The sequence below is a fragment of the Ambystoma mexicanum genome, chromosome 1p (assembly GCF_040938575.1).
Source record: "Ambystoma mexicanum isolate Mex_15411 chromosome 1p, UKY_AmexF1_1, whole genome shotgun sequence".
NCBI classification, from domain to species: Eukaryota; Metazoa; Chordata; class Amphibia; order Caudata; family Ambystomatidae; genus Ambystoma; species Ambystoma mexicanum.
Window position 1 is genome coordinate 238,769,230 of NC_090921.1, and position 22,741 is coordinate 238,791,970.

The following is a 22,741-nucleotide window of genomic DNA, read 5'->3' on the forward strand; positions in this document are numbered from 1 at the left end:
CTTCTGCCACACCACTCTCTAGCCGGCATATACATGTCCACTACTCAGGCAAGTGCCCTGCTTGCCGATCAGAGTGACTCCCAGCGCTCTTGCTTTACCATTAACCCAAAACTGTGCTGAGAGCAGATGGTTGACCAAAGGTCTAGAGTTGAAGGTAAATACATCAGACTACACCAACACAAGAATGTAAAGAAAAAGCTAGGATTCCCAACACCGACTGAGCAGGTGCGCTTTAAGTACAGGAAAGAGAAGAAGGACATGATGGAGGCTTCCATATTTGCTTAGGGTGTAAACCATGCACAGCAGGACGCCTCCTTTCACCAGACAAAGAACCCCCCCAGGATTGCGCGAGGCAGGGCAAGGGAAGAGTTAAGTAGCAGTCTGGGTGGCAGGGTGCCAGGAAAGGCCTCCCAGCGGAAAGCGTGAGGAAATATGATCAGAAGCAAGATTAGATGGTAAATAGAGGCTTGTCAATGGCTGTCACAAGGCTCACCCAAGACTTGGATCTGGATTTTTTGACACTTCTCTGTGCCCTTCAGGTAGCAGCAGTAAGTCCCTGACTCGCTGGTTGAAGCCCCTTGCAGACTAAGAGTGCCGTTGGTGTAGGCCGTGATCCTTTTGACCTCAACATCATCACTTCTCTCACTCGGAAGCTCCACCTCCATCTCCGAGTCGGCAGCCATGAAACGCCAGATAAAGCCTCTATTGGGGGGCGACAGGCATCTGGGTCTGGAGATGCAGGAGAGCTGTAGTGAATCCCCAGATTTGATGACCCTGGGCTTCCTAGTTCCGCAGTCGGGAGAATCTGAATGGAGCAGCAGAGACAAAAGAGAGGTGTACACGGGTCCTCATCAAATCACTGGTGGAGTATTATCACCTAGTGTTTCACTGATGGCAGTCACTAACATCACTAACCAAAGCAATTATCTCACAAAACATCATGACACTCCTCTGTAGGCAAGTCAAGGGATTTCCAATGACATCATGGTGATGCCAACATAGCAACATCTCACTGAAGACAGATGTGTGCCCCAGGCATAGATACATTATTAGTCTATTTTCTTTATTACGGTTAAATGGGGACTGTTCCATTCATCAGCATTCTTTTTTCTCTGGAAAACTTCCTTGAGAGTCTTCTCCCTTCTATGAAATGGGGTGAATCAGAATGAGGGGAGCACCTGAAAAGTGTACTGAAGTGCCCGTGATATTGCCATCACTTAGAGAAAAAAGCAGGCCTTTGGTCAGTGAGTGGGCCGCTGAGTAGTGGGTGGTTGATACTCTGCATCACTAAGGCTGCAGTAGTGTCCACTAGGCACCCGGGTGCGGGTATACTGAGCCGATTTCCCAGAACAGAACTTGCCAGTCCAATATAATCAACCCATCGTAGATGTGAATCCATTCTGTACTCCACATTTGACAGGCCTTTCTTAAACAAGTGATCCTTCAATCCTTCAATCCTTTTATCACTAGGTTAAGGTGACTGATCTGCAGGTCACTTTCATGGGTGAAACAAAGAAGCTCACCTGCCCTTTCCCAGTCTATCAGAACCACCCTTTCCCAGTGACGGAATCAGCGTAACTGCCATAAAAGCTGCTGGCTCCTCTGTGAATACTCTTGGATATATCTTCTGTGGTCCGAGGACCTTGCCACCTGAAGGCCACTCTTCCACCAATAGGTTGGCACTACCTTACCTTTCAAGTTTGCCAAAATGATTGGCAGCCCTTCATTGTTGCTTCTACTGTAATCACGCAGCAGGATATATGTTCACTCACTAGTCTCTTACTTGTACTTTACCCACACCCCGCTGCCCAACCTTCCATACTGAATCCGTTTGGTACTGTATCCTTAAATGTTAATGCCCCAGCAATGTCTCATCTCATTGCCTCTGCTTATTTTCTGTTCTTATTCGCTCTGCACATTCCATTTTCAAATCTTTGTGTGCCTTTGTGCCTATGAAATGCTCACAAAATTCACATTAGTGCAAAGCACCTTCTCTTGATAACCAGACTATTCACTTCTTTTTCTGGAGTTTTTTTTGGGTGCGATTATTAAGGTTAGTCATTTTTCCTATTCGCCTTGGCTAGGGGCCGGCAAGTACATTCCTCAAAAGCCAAACCCACGCCAGGTATTCATGCTATTGCCACACATCTTTTGAAATATAGTGAATCTAAGTGGCAGTTTTTGGCCTAATGTTATCCTGAAAACCTGGTGTGGCTGGAACTCTCTTGGGCCGGACTTGGTGGGGATCCCACTGGTCTGGACCACCTGCATACCTTCTGGCTGATGCTATACCCTCTGTTAGGGTCCTCTGGCCCTACACCTATTGAGAAAATGACTCTGGGCTTCCAGAAACAGCCCCACTCACACCCTTGTCATGCTGCCATAGAAATGGGGATGGTGTCACCAAGCCTTCAGGGGGTGTGGTAGAGCCCCCTTACCTCTACTTAGACATCAGAAGAGGTGCAAGGGACCTGCTGCTGGTTTCTATGGTAGCAATGATGGCCTCAACTACATGCTATCTTCCGGGCAGTGCAGGCGTCTCTGAGTTTGGCATCACACAACACCATTCACTCATGACTGGATCTTTTCATATGACAAACCCTCTTTCCAACCAATAAAAACCAAGCAGGGATTGGTTCTATTCTGCCACTCAGAGCCCAAGAGCCATGCACTCTCTTGTGTCGGTCACATCTATTATATGAAATATTGACTATAGATAATCTAAACCCCATGCAGACATGCAAACCCAGCGCTGTTACCGGATCCCGAACTTACATGTCTTCACAACAAGCTGTATCACTGTGCAGATCTTTCTGTCGTACGGTCTTGGGGATAGCAGGTCGCAGGTGTAGACCCCTTGGTCACTTTCACTGACCTCTGTTATGCGAAGGGTCGCATTCCCATGCTGGCCCCAGTGCTCCTGCACGTATGTCCGGTTGGTGAACATGCTGTTTTGCTGTTGGTTGGCCGGGGTCATCATGTCATCATCGTGGACCACAAAGTCATCTCCATGTTGCCTCAGCTGCCATACCAACTCATACTTTCTGGGCGGTGGGGAGCCTGCCCAAGAGAAATGGCAGGGCAATGTCACTGTATCCCCGCAAGAGCTCTCTATGGTCAACTTATGGCCGCTGCAACGAAATTCCCCTGGAAGTAAAGAGTGAGTGAGAAGTGAGGAAAAGGCATCTGTGTTGCGACAGACTTTGCCCTCTGGCTTTCTGACAATAAGTCCAGAATGTATGTAACCAACCCTCTATATATGCGCGGACAGTGAGAGCCACCCATCACCATCTAACAGATAAACCTGACCTGAGACTAAATTGTTGAGGGTATGTGAAATGTGCGATTTTCCAATGCATTAGTTCTTATGTTCATTGTAATTGGTTATTTATAACGCGCTTAATACCCAGAGGTTTATATGCGTGGATCCATAATCGAACCTGTGTTGCTCCGCATCACTGCGTTGCCCCTGAGCTATCATATCAACGAGCAAACCTAAATAAAACATTTTAAAAAGGGAAAAAGAAACTCTATATTTGCTAGCTGCCTTCCTGCTTTAGTCTCTAAAATTAGGCAAAAACACCCAAAGTAACTCCTACTATCAGAATACGAGAGCAAAAGCTGACAATAAAAGCAGAGCCCTCTTCAAAGCGGTCAAGCAGTGTGTCAACCCGCTACCCATCTCTGCCATACCACACTCCATTTAAAAATTCTGCCGCCATCAATGCCTTCTTCATTGACAAAATCAGAAAGATTCACCAACACATAGATGGCAGCTCTGCAACCGCAGACCCACCTCACAACCTCCTCCCAAGATCTCCACACCCTGGACACCATTCAAGACACTCTCAACAGAGGACACGGTAGAACCATCGGCCGACCTCAAAAACACATCCCACACAGACATCCTCCCAGCATCCATCCTCAAGACCCTCCCCGCAGAAGCTCTTCTTCCGTATCTGAGGATCATCAACAGCTCCCTAACTCAAGCCACTTTCGTATCGACCCTAAAAAAAGGACACATCTTCCCTCTACAAAAGAAACCCACTCTGGATCCCGACAACCAAGGTAACTATTGCCCCATCACCCATCTTCCCTTCCTAGGTAAGATCATCGAGAAAGCGGTAGATGCACCACTGCAGCAACACATCAACACCAACAATCTCCTCCAAACCTACCAATCCGGATTCAGACCCAGATGCAGCATGGAGACAGCAACCATACAGGTGGTCCATGACACCCTCAACATCCTTGACAATAGCCGATCTTGCCTCCTAGTCCTACTCGACCTCTAGGCCGCTTTCGACACAGCAGACCACCAAGCGCTTACGGACACCCTACATCAGCGCATGGGGATCAGCAACCTTGTCCTACACTGGTTCAACTCCTGCCACGCCAACTGCAAGCAGTTTGTTCAGAGGGACTCCTCTAGATCGCCAATGCTGCCTGTCACCTGTAGAGTCCTGCAGGGTTCCATCCTCTCCCCAGTGATCTTCAATCTATACATGGAACCGCTGGGAGCCCTCCTAGCCACACACAACATTCACATCCACCGATACGCAGACGACACACAGCGATATCTCAAGATAGACTCCATCAAGGACAGACTTAGGCTCAAAACCTGCCTCTTGCGGATCCAGACTTGGATGTCCAGTTCGTACTTGAACAACCCTGCCAACCCTGACATACCACACTCCATCGAAAAATCCACCGCAATCAACGCCTTCTTCATCTACAAAAACTGCAAGATTCGCCAGCACATAGACGCCGGCTCTGCATCCAAAGATCCACCTCACGACCTCGCAAAATCTCCACACCCTGGCCACCATTCAAGAAACTCTCGAAAGAGGACCCGGTAGAAACCCTGGCCGACCTCAAAACCACATCGCACACAGACAACATCCTCCCAGCATCCATCCTCAAGACCCTCCCCGCAGAAGCTCTCCTTCAAACAGGACACATCCTCCCTCTAATAAAGAAACCCAATATGGATCCCGACAACCAAGGTAACTATCGCCCCATCACCCATTTCCCTTCCTAGTTAAGATAATTGAGAAAGCGGCAGCCGCACAACTGCAGCAAAATATCAACACCAACAATCTCGTCCAAAGTTACCAATCAGGATTTAGACCCAGATGCAGCATAGAGACAGAAACCATACAGGTGGTCCATGACACCCTCAACATGCTTGACAATAGCCACTCCTGGCTCCTAGTCCTACTCGACCTCTAGGCCTCTTTCGACACAGTAGACCACCAAGCACTTACGGACACTCTACATCAACGCATGGGGATCAGCAACCTTGTCCTACGCTGGTTCAACTCTTACCACGCCAACCGCAAGCAGTTTGTTCAGATGGACTCTTCTAAATCGCCAATGCTACCGTCATCTGTGGAGTCCTGCAGGGTTCCATCCTCTTCCCAGTGATCTTCAATCTATACACAGAACCGCTGAGAGCCCTCCTAGCCACACACAACATCCACATCCACCAATACACAGACGACATACAGCAATACCTCAAGATAGACTCCATCAAGGACAGACAGGCTCAAAACCTGCCTCTCACTGATCCAGTCTTGGATGTCCAGTGCATATGTGAAGCTCAACCCCTCCAACACCGAATTCCTACTCCTCACCAGCAACATCGACCACTCAAACATACAGACCTGGCTATCAACCATGAACTCTGAGGGCTTCACGTCCAAACGCACATCCTGCGCCAAGTCCCTTGGGTTCCACATCGACAAACACCTCCCTTCAAGACACACATAGCTAAGAAAACTCAGACAGCTTAGTATCAGCTCTCCCTCCTGTGAAAAGTCAAGCCCTTCCTCCCTCCGGACAGCGTTAGGGCCACTGTTCAAGAATTGGTTTTATCCCACCTGGATGGGAGCAGACACTCCTCTAATGCCCCCCCGCCCTCCTCCCTTGTGCCCCTGTCCTTACGCCCCATCAGGAGTCTACGCAGATCCAACCACATCACCCCGGCCCTCAGACATTTACTGGCTCTCACTGCATGCACAAATCACCTTCAAGTCTTGCTGCATCATCTACAAGGCGGTTGCCCTCAAGTCACCCAGCTACCTTGTAGCGAAACTATGCATCTCCGGCAGACAGCGCATCACCAGAAGTCAGGACATGTGCAGACTTGATATCTGCTGCTGCAAAAAGGAAAGGACCAGAAAACAAGCCTTTTCTGCCTATGCCCCAAGATTATGGAACCTCCTCCCCGTCGGCATCAGACTTGCCCCCACGGTACGACAATTCAGAAAAGAACTCAAGAACCACCTCTTCAAAGAGTCTCTCCTCCTCAACAATAAGGCCATCATGTTGCCCCTCGTGCCACCTGACAATCTTGATGGCGCCCGCCGCTCTCCTCTCTGCCACCCAGTACAGCTTTACCTCTCCTCTGTCCCCCTCTATATCCTGCCCCCTGCTGTATATCTGTTCTGTTGTGATCACTGGAAAGCGCTCCGTTATGTATCTCTAGTGGTGTATATCTATGTAAAGCGCTCTGTTGCTTCTCGAAGCTAGGTCTGCACTCAATTAATACCATAATAATAATAATAATAAAATTAACAGATATGCGGGTGCATGCCCCTTGTTGCCACCTGCGCTACTGTATGGTCATCCTATCCGATCTGAAGAGAGCGTAGAAGAGTAAAAATAAACATCTTTTCATTTACGGTAACCACTCGGCATAAAGTGTAACAAATACTTTTCAAAAAATGACATTGAAATGTATTTTTACTTGCTTTAAAATATCCCAGTTGACAATGAGAACTGCTTTTTACTCCCTCAGGATTTCCACCCCACCCGCTGGATCCATCTAGGATAGACACCTTCTCATATGTGTTATAATCTCTTGAGGGTGTGGGTACCTTTTCTCGGGTAAGATCTGCCAATATTCCCGTCACTTTTATGTTTACTGTTTGATGCTATATGTTTCTTTTATGTTCACACCTCCTCTTTTACCTTCTTATGGTCCTTTTGCTTAAGACTGTCAGACCGGGCCTTTTCAGCGTCTGCTAGTTCTTCACTAATCTTCGCTGGCGTGGCTCATGAGATGCCAACAGCACCCAACACCCTGTCCACACAGCATCTATAGAGTATAGTTTGTGCAGACTCCTTTGGTCATTATCACCTAGGGGCAAAGGCTGCCACTAAGGATATTCCTGATTCTGCTAAAGGTGCCTCAAATAGGGAACAGTGGAGTGGCCTTGTTCAGTGTCTAAAATTGTGCACGGTTTGCCTATAGGGTTTGTTTTTCAATTTGGGCTAATTGATTGGTGGCACATCCACCAATAGCCAATTGCCCTCATGTCCCCTAATGCGCCCAGTAGATGACTCAGGTGATCAATTGGACTGAGCATTGCAAACCAATTTCCAATATCTTTCCAATTACAAAGGATCCACATAGCATGGTAAACCATGAGGTGCATAAAGGGCGGCTGTGCATTGCACCAATGAAGCCAATTTTTTCCACATCCCACCTCGGCTTCTCAATGCCCCTTGCAGACTGAGAGTGCGGTTGGGGGGCAAGTAATTGACACTGGTATGTGACCATGAGAGAACCAATAAGAGACTAGGATCATCTCCATGGGCATCACCCATTCCTCTAACTGCTCTGCATATCTAGTGGATTACCTATTGCCATCACCTGGTGGCTGCTTCTAACCCAATCAAGGAAGCCAAGCCCTCCAATGCTCGTTGTATGTTCTCATGCCGGCCTATGAGTGATGTGATTGGGTTCCTGGCTTACACTGCCCATAGGTACCATCAGCCCTTACATGCTTTGAAGATGTACCAGATAAAGATGCCATCCACACGGCACGCAATATGTGCAGTCGCTCAGTGCCCATTGGATGAAGACTCATACGGTCCATCAATTGATGAAATTGAACACAAGATTAAATCTGCACCATTTCCTCAACACTGATTCCAAGAGCCTCGGCATCAGTGCCATCATGGTATTCAATTCAAACGCATTTAATTAGCAACACGCTGTGTGCGACTTGTTTTTCTCTTATTGCTTGGCCATGACGCAATTAAGCGGCAAGACATCAGAGGAGCTTTGCATATATCATGCACATATGTGTAGAGAGTCGCCTTGTGTTCGATGCATGCATGGTTCAGGAGTTACCTTATCTACGATGCATTTATGTACAGGGATTTACTTTGTCTATAATGCACATATGTGTAGCTGTCACCTTGCCAATGATGTGTATAAGTGCAGTGAGACAGAGCTGGGAGTGCCTGTGCCTAGGATACATGTATATGCATGAAGTGCCAAGGAGCCTCCTGCATAAGTCCATAAATTCACCAGGCATATGATTCATGCATGTGCAAAGAGTCAACAGACGCTCCCCCTCTTTGATACATGCGTTTGTGGAGAGTCACCTTGAATATGATGCATTCATGGGCAATGAGTGAGAAGAGCAACCCGTTGTAGGACTGATATATGTACGAAAGAGCTTCTTGTATATGATGCATGTTTATCCAGGAAGTCATCTTGCCTAAATGTAGCGAGTGAGAAGGTGGCACTTTCTCTAAGATAAACATATGGGTTGGTAGTAATAGTGTGTATGAAGCATTCATGTGCATGGAGTGAAAAGGAGCACATGCTCTAGGACTGATGTATGTGCGGGGAATAGGAAAGGATTCCTTGCATAAGACACATGTATGTGTAGGGAGTGTGACAGGGTCAGTAACCTGACACGATCAAGAGGGGATGGGCACCCCTCTCCGTCTGGGGTGGGAGGCCTATAAGGTTGGAAGCCAGAGACTGTACTACCGCAGAGTGGGATGGTGGCAGTTGGAAGGACCCCCTGCTCCTGTTCTCCTCTCTATTTGCCAGTGTGCTTGTCACTAGTACCACTGTTGATCACGCCATACCTCTGTTGCAAGATGCAGGCCAGTTCTCTGTTTTCTCTAGAGAACCACAACTACCAGGCACCCTAGGTGTGAACCAACGAGAGAGCAGCTGACATGAGCCTCAAGAGAGGTGACGTGCCTCAGTGCACCCCATCAGGCGACATCAGAAGAAGAATCTGCTCTTGCGATGCTGCACAGCCAGCCACAACAACTGCGGGCACGTAGCTGGAACACCGCGATCCAGTCCATGACAATGAACTGCTCACCTGTAACCAAGCTGCAGAGTGGCTCCCTGGGAAAAGTAATACATTCATGGATACAAGGAACTTCTATACGAACTGGAACATTTACCATTGCGGGGTGGCATTGACAAATGTTGACGGGCCTGCATGTGAGAAAGGGGCGAGCTTAGACCCCAACTGTAACATCTCCCAGTACAGGAAGACAGAGATTGATTGGCACCGGGGAACAGCAGGGATGAACAAATGGAGAAAAGAAGGCGAGGATAAAGAGGGCACAGTAAACAGGAAGGTATGGGTTGTCTGGGTGAGGTCACAGGAGGGGAAGGTGGACCAAGAGACCAGAAGGAGGAAGGATGGTTAGAGGAGTGTGGAGGCAGCTTATAGAAAAGGTGATGTATTGGCTGGTGAGAGAAAGTGGTACTGTGGTGTAAGAGTGTGTGTAAGGTGTGAGTGAGATTGGGAGTACAGGAGTAGGGAGTGAATGAAAGTGGGACTGAGGGATTAAAGGCAGGGTGACTAAGAGGAAGGCGGGGAGTAGTGTAAAGGTGGGGTAGTACTAGTGTGAAGGTGGAAGTAGTAGTATTGTGGAGGAGGGAGTAGTAGTAGTGTGAAGGTTGTAGTAGTATTGACATGGAGGAGAAAGTAGGCGTAGGGTGGAGTGGACAGTAGAGAGAAGTAGTGGTGTGGAGAGGGGAGTGGTTTTATATATATGTAACCCAAACTTAATATCTCAATTTTTTGCAGTAAAAAAATAGAAATTGGCAAATATAAATTCTGTAAAAATTTCATTCGGCATAAATGAGAAATACCGTATGATGTATTCAGATGTAGGGAATGATAAGGCAAAGTGGTGATAAGTGTTTGGTGGCAGCTTGTTGTGTTTGAAGTCTTACTACGCTTTACTGGAGTATCTGCCCCTTTAATTGGATTACCCACAGTGCAGTCTGCTGGTATAAGAAGCCGCCTCCCCAGCAAAGCGGTGCAAAGTGGTGACAAGTGTTTAGGGGTGTTTGGCGAGTGTTTGCAAGGAGTCCCGTTTACTGCAGCAGAGAGAGCCTTTTGGATCCTGCTGCAGCGTGTGCTCTCCACCTTCTTCCAGCGGATGTTTGGACGCCGGATTGCACGGTGCAGGGATATGGCCGCCGGACTTGTGGAGAAGCCAGCCGCCACCTAACAGGAGGTGAGAAGAGCGCTTAATAGTATCTTCACATGAGCGGTTGTAATTTGGGGCGCCGCAGGTGCGCTGCTAGTCTCCAGCGTATCCAGTTTTTCTATTAAAACGGAACTGCAAGCTTCTATGCGACGACGAACTGAAGTTTCGGTTTTTACCTGGAACTTTTAGTACAGAGTTGCTATGTCTGAGACATCAGCCTCATTACGAGTCTGGAGGTAACGAGCCGGAAAAACCGCCCGGTTACCACTGGACTCGTATTACCATTCCGCCTCCGTGATTCCTGGAATTACCGGGGCATTACGACCTCTGCGACCCGGGAATTCCGGAGGCGGAATTGTGTAAGTCCCCATTCCCATGGAGCCCCATAGGACTCCATGGGGATGGGGACAATGGAAACACTGTTTCCATCTATGACAGAACCGGTGTTTCCATGTCCGCCTGCAGGCGAGTGGTTTTAAACCCGCCAGGTCAGACCTAGCGGGAGTGACACCTCCCGCCTGCAGGACTCTTAATCAGCCGGTCCGGAAAGAACGGTGGCAGCGGTTTTACCACCAACGTTCTTTCCGGACCGGCAGGGTCATAATGAGGCCCATTTGTTTTAAGGGCTCTGTCCGTTTGTGAGAAAGAAAGGATTAAAGCTTTGGCTGGTTGCCTGGGTAACTGCACCAACAGCGTTTAGTCACTGTAGAAAGAGCGGTGACCGTGGGTTCCACCCTTGAACTTGCTCTCAACCCTCCAGGTGGCACAGAGTTCTATTCATTCATCTGTTGCAGACCCCACTTTTGAATGAACCATTTCACCTGCACCCCCAGCCCGAACCAGCTATTTGTGGGCCATAAAATCCCCCTTTTTTTCTCTCTCTTTGTTTGTATCTGTTTAACTCAGTCAGTTTGACTTTCAGCATTGTGCTCTGTGAATAAGCGTGTGCAGAATGTATAACTTGCAAAGTGGAGTCTCTCCGGGTGATATAAGGGCCAGTGAGCTGGACTCAGTTTTCTGAGTTGAGAATGCTAGCCCCCCCCAGCTCCACAGACATGTGGGCCACCACTACTTTCGACTGAAGTTGGCCAGTCAAACCACCTTGAAATTCCCATAACGTCACGAGGACAAGCCACCTAGGGGGTAGTAACCCGATTCCAAATGAGGGTTGTATGGTGAGGGATCGACGTTTTAAAATTGTCTGGAGTATACCCTTTCAGCCACCTCAACGAAAAGAACTATTGAGGCCTGCTTTTCACCGCTCCAGATTTCAGGCCAGAGTGACATGGGATCGGAAGCCTACAGAAGGGAAGGTGTCGCACGAGATGCCTCTAGGGACATGGGATCTGGCTTTCCTGTTAGTGAGGAGAGGGAAGTGGTTGTCCAAGCTCAGCTTGAAAATAATCTGGAGGGGCTCCGTTTACCACTGGAGGAGAGACTCCTGGACTATCCTCAACCACCAAACCAAGAGCGTTTGGAAGTGGCAGAGGGCTCCCACGCTGTGCAGTCAGAATCCACCAACATACTGGGGGGAGGGAGAGTATTTTATTCCAAGAACCACAGTGTCCTCTAACACCCAGCAGGGTGTGTTGCATGATATTGAACTGGAAGAGGGTCAGCGCTCGGACCCCACTTTAAAGGCCCTCCATTTTGTCCGGAACTCATTGGTCAATGTTTTTGATGATCTCAGACGGGATGTCCACTCAAACTCAGGATCTTTATTGGAACTGATAAAGAATGCTGAAGACTGCGAAACCGCTCTAGTGGGCCTACGTATCTCAATCAATCAGGGTATAGCGGATAAAGTCAACGCACTGAATCTTGCAGTTGCTGTCCAAGGTGAGAGACTGCAAGCTTGGCAGTCCAACATATCCAATGTGAACGATTGTATGCCACACCTAGATGGCAGTATAGTGCCCATTCTTTGTTTGTTGAAAGACAATTTGCCTGGTCCTGATGTTCGAATTAGTCTGCAATAAGGGGGGCCCCCTAGAGACTGTTATAGATGAGGAGGCCTCACGCAACAAATTCAATGATACTCCTCTCTCGAAATCAACAATGGAAGAATTCATCATGATTGCACAACTCCCATGTAACAACAATATAGATAATGACCACAACACTAGGTATGGATTGCTGGAGGTGGAACTGGCTGTGTACAGTTCTTCAAAGAACAGGGGACTGTGACTCCCAGATGAGCGGGGAGGAGTGAACCTCCCATGGCTCATGGACAAGGTCTCGGCGTAGATAAAAACAAAACCACCTATGACGAGGAGAAGCTCAGTGATGAGCCTGCCTTAATTCCCCCACTGAGGAAAGCTAAATCAAAAAAATAATAATAATAATAACATAAGGTCTATTTCTCAGGGGGAGGATGCCGCCCGAAGTCATAAAATCAGAAAACAAAAAAGAATAAGAACTCAGGGACTCAGAATTTTATGAGGAGACTAAGAGAGAGGAACCTGAAAGAATCATTCTGAGTCCCCAATCTCTCTGATCCCAGCAGTGCCCCAAGTTATACCTTATGTGACGGTGCCCCAGGAAGCAAGGGAACCCTGCACCAGCACTACTCATGGCCCTGCTGTTCGACCTATTAAATTGGCCCCAATCTTCAACCAAAGAAAGAAGCAGTGTACTGCTCCAATTGGGGAAATAGAGGCAGTTCCTACATCTGCTACAGAGGCGGTGGCCTTGCTAGTAAGGGTGGCCCATTGTTGTACGTGTACTCGGGTGCTCATGAAGGACAGGAGAATCCACATGTGAGCCCGGCGAGAGCGGCTGAGAGGTTCTCTGATGTGAAACCCTTTGCACTGCAAAGAGTATGGGTACATCAGTTGCCGGGAGGGAAGACTGGCTGTGTATTAAACAGGATGAGATTTCTGGCAATTACCAGATCGATTCTGGAACTTTATCTATTTTCTACCTTGGACATAGATTATTTATGCTTTTCTTTCGTATCTAGAACAGATGCTGTAGAGATCGGCTTAAAATCTCGCCTAGGTTTGGATGCTTTGTTGGGTGCGGGAGAGGAGTTTAAGAAAATGGGCTTTATGTTATCTTCACCCCAGAGTGCGGTCAGGATGTGGGAAGTAGCACATTGGGATGTAATCCCGTGCAGTGAAGCAGGGGAGGAGACTGGAGCTCTGAGAGATTGTAATATTCAGGAAGGAGAAGGGTCTTCTACCAAAGCCCGGGGAGAAGGCAACAGGATGTGCAGTCTAAAGTAATATCGCTCCTCCCCCAGATCTATTCACAGCTTGGCTTGACAGACGACTCACTTTAGGTAGGGGGGAGGGTATCGTTAGTATGTTGGAATATGCAGGGTTCTAGTCGTTTTCTGATCAAAAGAGAGGGTATCTGCATTTTTGGTCCCTATGACATAGTGCTTCTTCAGGAGACAAGGCACCTTCGACCCTTTGTTAGAGACAGCTTCTCTATTATTGAGAATCTGGCCGTGCACTCTAACGGGGGTCGTCCGATTGGAGAACAGGTCATTGCAACAAGAAACGCCACCTTTGTGGATCTCGTAAAGATCCCTGTTGTTGTACCAGGAATTTTAGCAGTGGTGGCCTATTGCCGAATAGGGGATGATCAGGGAAATCTTAAACCCATAGTACTGATACATTTGTACTAGAACCCCACGCCCTCCAACCTTGGCGATTTCTTGTTCTCCCTAGCGTCACTGTTGTCTGATATATCATTGTTAGATGAGGGTGCTGGGCTGATTATTGGAGGGGAGTTAAATTCCTACTTTTTAATTCGGGATCTCCCCAGTAGCCAAAGTGGGAGCAAGCCCATAGCTAATGGGGAGGTCTGAGTTTCTGCACGGTTGGAATTTGAAGATGGCTAATGGTTCTATACTTGGTGACATTCCTCCAGCTCCTACTAGGAGAGGAGGCTCGCAAAGTTCGACTATTGATTATGCTTTTCTATCTGCTGAGTTATTTGGTCAATGTATTCACTGTGTAGTAAAATCGTTGGCTCTCAGTGACCAGGAAATACTAGTCCTCACATTGAGGGCTGACATATGTCATTTGGACAAAATGCTTGACCCTATGTTGGTTGTGAACCAGGCTGGGTCCCGCATTTCAAAATTCAAGTGAAACAGGAAAATCATAAACAAGATGTCATCTGTTTTGAAAGATGGTGATGTAGGGTAGCTGGAAGCTCTCCATAACCCAAAACTCTTTCAGGAGTTTTTGAAGTCATTGGACGAACCAGGTCAAGTGTCAGCTGCTTGGAGGAGTTTGCACAATCACGATTTTGATGAGGCCACAAACAAGCAGAAAAGGGCTATGAGGAAGGAGATTCGATCCATTAAGAAAACCACATCCTCCACCACGAGCTATATACAATAGCGTCAAAGCATCATAAACGCATACAAAGGGTGGTCTCGGTCACATCGATTTTGATGTCTTCAGAGGGATAGCGAGGCAATGCTTAGATGTCTGGGAGGTCAATCCTCGCGCAACATTTGGGAATTAGTAAAGCGGAAGGGGAATTCCCAGTCAGTATTACCGGCAAATGCGAATCCTGACACTACTTCAAACTATATAGGAAAGCCGATAGCAACGAGTTCAAATGGAATAATTTGGTTCCATGGGATATCAATCTTTCCAGGGAATCCATTGAGGTCCTGATAAGGAAGACCTCTTCCTCTAGAGGGTTGACTCTAATGGGTTGACTAATTCCATCATGAGGGCAGATCCTCCGCTGTGGTCGGGGATTCTGTGGGAACTGTTTGAGAACATTCTAGAGTTTAGGGAGCTACCAGATTCGTGTGAAACATCATTAGTTATTCCCATCTATAAAAAGGGGGATTGGAGTTCCCCCTCAACTATAGTCCTATACCTCAGCTGGACGTGAACAGTAAAATCTTTGCAGCCGCAGTCCTTAGGTAACTAGAGGACTGGGGCATTCTCCACAGACATCAGATTGGTTTTAGGAGGGGCCTTTTTACATCTCTGAACGGCTTGATTATGAATGTGGACATAGGGCGACCATGGCTGAAGGAGGGGCTAACTCTGTATGGTGCATGGTTGGATCTTTCTCTCGCCTTTGAAATGATAAATCGTGGTCCTCTCTGGAGTAAACTAGAGAACTGGGGTATCCCAAGGGGCCTACTAACCATCTTGATCCATTTACACACTAACTCTAAAATCAAGGTTTGCCTGAATGGCAAGGGAACCCTTTCATATCACATTCCGACAGGTAGGGGAGTAAGGCAGGGGTGCAGATTGGCCCTCTGCCTTTTCAACCTGTACCTGTCGGATGGTGGGCAGGCTCAGTCTCCAAGCGCTCTAGTCAGTCCCAAGATTGGATTAAGGAACATATCGTGGTTGGCATACGCGGATGATATAGTCCTATTGGACTACACTCCTGTATGTCTCCAAAGGCAGCTGGATGCCTTTAATCATTATAAGGAGTTAAACAAACATACTATATATTCTACCAAATCAAATCTAGTCAGATTCCACCAGAGGGGGAACTAAATGCAACATCTGTCCCAGTGGTGCCAGAGCTCAAATATTTGGGATTTGTGCTCACTTCGAGTCCGTCTATGGCACCTTTTGTGGACAGACTGAATCGGGTGGCGGATCAACTCTGTTCCCAAATGAAGAGATTAAATGCATGATACTGCAGGTTTTTCATACTCCCATGCTTAGATTCTAAAGCAGTAAAGTCATTCCAAAACTCCTTTATGGTATGGAGATAAACCCGCGCTCCTCGTCTGTAGACAGGGTGAGGATAGAGGGGCGCATTTGGAAGAGAGCACTGAATCTCTCACCTTCACTTCCAATGGCTTGTCTGCGATACGAGTTGGGTTTATCATCTTTAGCGGCCCACCTGGGTAGCAGACTAATTCTATAGTGCACGCACATATTATTTCCAGAGAGAGCGAGAGACCCTGTATCAAGATCTAGTCCTTCACTCACAGAGGGGCACCTCCACTGTGTTGTCCTGAATGAGGGAAATTGTGGATAAGATCTTATGCAATATTAATAGACCACTGGATAATGTTAAGGTAAATCAACTGGGTGTAAAGAAGGCAATAATGGATCTTGATTGGGCGTGTACTGTAGATACAGTGCGCTCCTTGTGCTTTGCTGCTTCCCATTCTATAGCACAGTGGGAGTCGGCCGGGCTATCTCTCTTGACTCCCCAACTCTATGTGGAGAACATAATTCTTAAGATTGAGGATGATTCTGATACCTACCAGGGAGATAAGGGAGATTTTATTGAGATCAAGAGGGGCTCAGATGTCCCTAGGGTGTAGCCTGTGTAGCTCCAAACAAGTTCAAACCCTGAAGTGTGGTCCAAAGCATCCACATAAAACACTTCTCTCGCTTTGTGCTGTATGAGGAATGGCTTACATCCCACTCTCTCTAGGAGAGATTAACATAGGGGCATGAACTGAGTGTGGTTCTGGAGGTACTCAGATTTTTAAATGCTTTAGGTTTTATTAAATTCACAAGTACATTTTAAATGTTTACAATTGTTCAATCTAGGGAAGATTGAGTTTTAATGTTGGTATATTTATTGTCCCTTTTTCTTTTCTTCCTTTTTCTTCTTTCTTTCATTTTTTGAGTATTGTGTAATTCAAGACTATATACAGGTAAGAAATAATCGTATATGTATATTGTATTTGTGAAAAGTCTTTTGACTGCAACACAATAAAAAAAGAAAAATAAGGAGCACCTGCTGTCGGATTGATACATATGCAGGGAATATGAAAACTGTTCTTGTTTATGATGTATGTATGTGCAGGGTGTCAAAAGTTGCATGTGTACGTATGATGCATGTATCCAGTGATGCTATCAACTGAACTCCTGTCTATGCGTAACCGTTTACCTTGTGCTGAAGCAAAAAGATCCAAAATCAAGATCCACAGCATTGTCTGAGTGATGAAATCCACAGCCCCAAATGTCAACCTTGAACGTGGCAAGATCCTTTAGATCACCTAATGAACTCTGTCACCACTCTTCGCTGCTGCAAAGGCAGGATCCTTCAGGAGTTTGCTTCAAGAAAAGAAGGCCCACCACTAGTAAAAACATGCGATCACTATTTGTAGTAGGGGATGCTTCAAGTGTTCGACAAAAGCAGGTGCGTTCCTCGATTAGAGTCACGCTCAGTACTTTCTTAATGTTGTGAGGACTAGACTTGATCCTCCAGGATGCATGCACGACTCTTCGCCTGTAAAGCGTTAAGTATTTACACTCCCTTGTGGGCAAGACAGGATCCTTCAGAAGTTCATCACACACGGGCACTCTCCTTTAAAAAAGGAAGAAAGGGTTAATGAAACATTTGTGATTAAAGGGAACTTTTCAGCAACCATCAATTTTTCCCTATTACAACACACATGAAATGATATGCCGGCTCCCCACCAAGTCAATTGACCGTCTACCCACTAGTGCATTCTTTGGTGCCCTAAATGCTAATTATGTTTGAAGTTTTTACACTGTCCTAAAATTATCAAAATCCCTTTTAAAAGTATTAAGGCATAATTTGGTACAATCAATCACATTCTTGTTCTACTTCTAATAACTGTCTGATAATCTTTTCTCTATGGTCATCAATGCTGGATGATGCCTGATCCTCTGCTCTAAAAGGTGTATACAGGTCCTTGCTCCTTGAATCTTCCCCATATTAGGTGGGGACTCTTTGGCAAAGGCAAGATAACTATGCTTTATGTACCTCTTAATAAATTATATAGGAGTAGCTGTTTGCCATTTTCTTTCCACTGCGGTCACCATGCGCAGAACCTTCGCATCAAGAGTCCCCTGGCCCATCGCATCGGGCCCAATGTATTTTACCTCTGTTTTCTGCCTTCATTTAGGGATTACTTCGAGCTAAGTGAAACCTTCATTACCTAACCATACTCTAGTTGATATTGTCTTTTATGGTGAACGTTCCCTCCCTGTATGCTTTTATTGACCCTGAAGTTCCATTACAGAGGGGCACTGAGGGAAAAAGGGTAATCTCATCAATTCCGGAAATTCGATCTAGATGGAAATTCTAGTCCAATCTGCATTCATAAATATTCAACAAACTTAGCGGGAGAAAGGTTAAAGCCGCTTCCTTTGACTCTGATCAGCACCGTTCTAAGAGAGGGAGATGGAGGGTGAGGGGGATTCGCTTTACCAGAAGCATGTGCAAGAAAGTATTGATGTTTCTACAAGGTTTTTTTTCTAACATTTCAAAATTTAAAGAAATTTAAAGAAAATCACAAGAATATTCCAAAATTGCATTGTCGTGGGTTCTGCACACCACAGAACACTGTTAGCTTAGGTGTTTGCCTGCTTGAGTGAGGGGACGATCAAAATTCCTGTTCAGGATTAGTTCTTCAGAAACCTATAAACTACACTGCGTTTGCCTCCAACTTGTCGCCGGTCACTGATTCGATAGGTCACATGAAGTAAACGAATGATGGATTCATGAAAAAAAGTAGTGTTTCATATTACCAAAGGGGGTGCATGAATAGAATATGCGCAACTATAGTGGTGTTTGCTCTGCCTTGCAAAGACCAGGACCCAGGAATAGCAGAAAGGGCATCAGATGCGTATACCCTGGAATGTGCACAGAGGCACAGCAGGCTGAGATACAAGTTGGAAGGGTAAAGGAAGGCTAACAGGGCACGCTGCCCGGCGTGTGGCAACCAGGCAACTTGACTCTCAGACATGTCAGAGTGAGAAGGAAGTGCGAGAGAAAGAGAGCATAGAGTGTGAGGTGGAGTGCTAGATTGGCTTGCGATGTGCCAGGCACCGCTAGCTCACTGTTATTCCTTGACTAGCATTGCGTCACTGGACAGTGACTTTGGTCCCATCCACTACAATGTCTTGAATGTATTACCTTGATTTGACATAGCATTAGTTATAACCCGTGGCTCAGGCTCGTCAATCCACCCAGGCCATTTAAGGAACTCCTTATCTCCAGTTCTCTTGAGGGATGTCAGTTACATCAGACAATGTACTAGCACTAAGGGAGACTTTGGAGTTAGTTTTTAGACCCTTCTGATCCCCTTTTCTGTGCCCTTTCTTACCTGTATGCTAGCCCATTACCCCCAAGACCTGTTTGATACCTTAGTAGAGTGGGCATACACTCCACCGCACTCCACTTTTCTCCATTAGCACCTGAGGAAGGGGTGCAGTCAATCAGATTCCACTGATCGCATGCTGAAATCTCTGATCTCAGCCCGCATTGCACGGAACCCACAGGCGGCCTCCCCCACCACAGCCAGCCATCGTCCCCCACCCTCCTGTTTAAAAAAAACTATTCTCCCAAGCCCCTCTCCTGCCCCACTTACCTGATTGCAGTGGCGGTGCTTGCTGTTGCAGCAGCAGGTTCCCTGCTGCTCGCTGTTCCAGGCCGCCATGGCATTGGAAGAGGGGCTCTGCATGGATCCTCACATTCCACAGCCATTGCGACCATCTAAGGAAAGGTTTTTCATTCATTCCTTTTTTTTTAGCACCATAGGTTAATGCTTTGGTAACCCAGGGTTCTAATGGTGTTATCACCCCGTTCCAAGGGCTGGAACTGGGGTAACATCCCGGTGCCCACGTTATAGTCCCTCGCTTTGCTCTATCCATAATTCGGTTTGCCAGGCTGTTACCCCCGTTCCAGCCCTTGGAACAGGGTGCTAACGCCATATTGTAGCCCTGAAAAGATGCTGCCCCTGGGGCACAGTCTGTTGCTGTTCCTTCTACTGTGGATCTTGAGGCTTCCTCCCTGGAAATCCCATTTCCCTCTTTCTCCCTCAGGCAGGGGCCTGGATAACAAATATGTCAGAAGCTAAGGTCAACTTCCTTAGATCAATGCTTTTGCATCCCATTTACCTTCGAGTGTTTTTTGGGTTACCAAATCAAGTATCCACCCTAAAGGTAATGACTACCCTTCAACTGGATTGAACCATTTCCAGATCTCCCAGGAAAAACCTCTACTCTTAGCAAGCTCCTTGAACTCCTTCTAAAACTGCTCATTGGGTTTCGCCAAACAGCCTCACATCAGCCTTCTTTATGTGTTGTCAAAGATTGTGTTCATCAGCGTGCAGCTCTACAACGGCTTATATGCCCCCAATACTAATTCTCCATCACACCACTCCCAAGTGCTGCTCTAACAACACATTCAAATGACAAGCAAGTCCCAACCCTGCCATCCACTGCTGGACATTCCTACAGTGTATGAGCCATGGACTAAGTGAAATGTCGATGGCCCGCTGATTGTTAAACCAGATTCAGATAATTATCTTTGTGGGTGCCATTTGAGCATTTTCTGTGGGCCCACTTCATTTTGCTTTATCATCTACTCAAGAAGTCATGACTAGGTCTGATGGGAGTTGTAGGCACAAACATCTGAACATTTGCAGCTTGCCTACCCATGCAAGGTAAAGGTAAACGTCCCGGACATTCCACTGCTAGTGGCTGGAACAGGAGCAGTACAGGAAGTATTGGATGGTCCTTCAGGAGAAGGGACAAAGAGATGATTGTTGTTTGATCCATATTGGTCCTATCAGCAGGTGATCTGCCCACTAATTCCACCCTCTCCGAGTGAGCTTGGGTAAGGAGATGTTCTCTTTGCGGGTCTGCCTTCTCTGTCTGTCTCCTACGTCTGCAGCTGGTATGTTTTAAGGAAAGAACTGGGCAGTAATTGAAGGAACTTTCACTTCTCATTACTTTTAGGAGCCCTGCTCACTTTCCACCCACATCCATTTGACTACATGTTCAGCTTTAAGTGTACATTATATTTTTTACTGGGTTTAAAGTACATATTAGTTCTGCGCCACATCTTACCTGCTGTGAAACAGTTCATGAGGTTCAAGGTCCACCTTAGTTTAGTTTTGTTTATTTGCTTAAATAGCATGCTGAACCCAGAGGTATCTAGGCGCTTAACTTGGTGGCCAACAATTATTACAGTCATAGCATTAGATAACATGAACACGCAGTGTTCTAACATATATACATATATGGACACAGATTTCTATACAGGAATGGATGTTTAGTTGACATTTGTTAGAAGAAAAACAGTTGAAGACAGTCAAATATATACAATATGGAAAATATGCAGCGAGTGAATCATTGGGGTATCAGTGAGAAGAGCTATGATTTGACTTTACAGTGGAGCGCCGGAAAGGATGGTTCATTTCTTAGAATAGGGGGCAACGCATTCCAAATCTTTGCTGCTAGCACTAGAAAGCTGGAGCCACCTAAGTTTTCCGTTTTAAAATTGGGGATGTTGAGGCATTGAGTGTAGTTGGTTCTGGTTGGCATGGTGGAGACTTTTCTGGAGAATTTGTCGGCCAGGTATTTGGGGGCTGTGTTGGTTCAGGAAACGAGAGGATTAATCTAAGCTCGCCAGGCACTAGACTGAATCACCTACCAAGTAAGGCTGTGGCATCCACACATAATCAGAAAACAATGGCCCAAAAGGAGTACTCTTTCCGTAGGTTGGTAGCAGAATGAGGTACATGTGCCTCTTTTAAGAGTTGATGTAGAGGCACAAATAAAAAATAATCAGTACAATTAACTCACTAATAAAACAATAGGCAATATCTCAGCAATCCAATTAACTCTAATCTCCACTCTCGTGCTCCCCACTCGACTGCTGCTCAAGCCTACTCCTTGGCCTTACTCTCTACTCCTTCCTCCCTCTAGACAGATTTCTCAGCACTCTTTACAACCTACTCAGATCATCCCCCACTTCTACCTATGCCACCATGCTGGATGGCTCTCCATGCACAACTCCTCTCTTTTCAAGTTCCTTCTCATAGCCTACAAACCTATCAATGGTCTTGCTCTTCAGTACTTGTCTGATTGTAACTCAGTTCCCTCAACATCACGGTTCCCCCCATTCGTCCTATGCACTCAACCTCACTGCCCTATACTACCTGTGCCTCCTCTCGCTTTCGCTCTTCCTCCTTACTTGCCCCGCTCCACTGGCACCTAGCCCAAGTCAGCCCAACTGTGAATCTCCAACGCTCAGCTTAAATTCCACTTCTTGCTAAATATATAGCTCCCCTGCTCTCCCCCACCCTTCCTATCTCATCCCACCACTGTCTCCAGTGATACAATAATGTAATTTGGTATATTTAAATCGTACTCTTCTTTAGTTTGAAGTATTTGACCCCCTTAGCGTAATGTTACCTTTGTAAGTCACATGTTTTCTTAAATATATTTTCTTGTTTCTGGCATTATCTCCCACTTGTTCACACCCTCATTCACTGGATCCCCAGTCGTTCTCAACTTCATGCTTTTGTACAGGCACACTTCTTTGGAATGCCTCCACCATCTATACAAGTAATTTCTAATCGAATTAGACATCTCTGTTCTCTGTTCTTCAAATAACCCCACATACAAGAAAAAGGAAATAAGGTGTAAGTTATTAAGCCTGAATGGTTGAAATAAAAATATCCCAACAACAAGCACTTTCAAAACATGATATAGCTATAAGAAGTTTAAATGTCTAACTTGTGTGGTTG

At 46.4% G+C, this 22,741-nt stretch overlaps 1 protein-coding gene across 6 annotated transcripts in view; it reads right to left on the bottom strand.

Moving 5' to 3' along the window:
- LOC138568528 (V-set and immunoglobulin domain-containing protein 1-like) overlaps window positions 1–22,741 on the bottom strand; it is a 109,321-nt gene that overhangs the window by 52,125 nt on the left and 34,455 nt on the right. For 5 of the 6 annotated variants that reach the window (XM_069646441.1, XM_069646444.1, XM_069646445.1 and 2 more), the window contains exons 3-5: window positions 17,122–17,541; window positions 2,776–3,147; window positions 494–805 (exon numbers count right to left, since the gene is read on the bottom strand). In XM_069646441.1, coding sequence (XP_069502542.1) covers window positions 494–805; window positions 2,776–3,147; window positions 17,122–17,164 — 727 coding nt within the window. In that variant the 5' untranslated portion in view covers window positions 17,165–17,541. Of the gene's footprint in view, window positions 1–493; window positions 806–2,775; window positions 3,148–17,121; window positions 17,542–22,406; window positions 22,593–22,741 lie in introns of all 6 variants that reach the window. The other variant, XM_069646443.1, reaches the window with a different exon arrangement.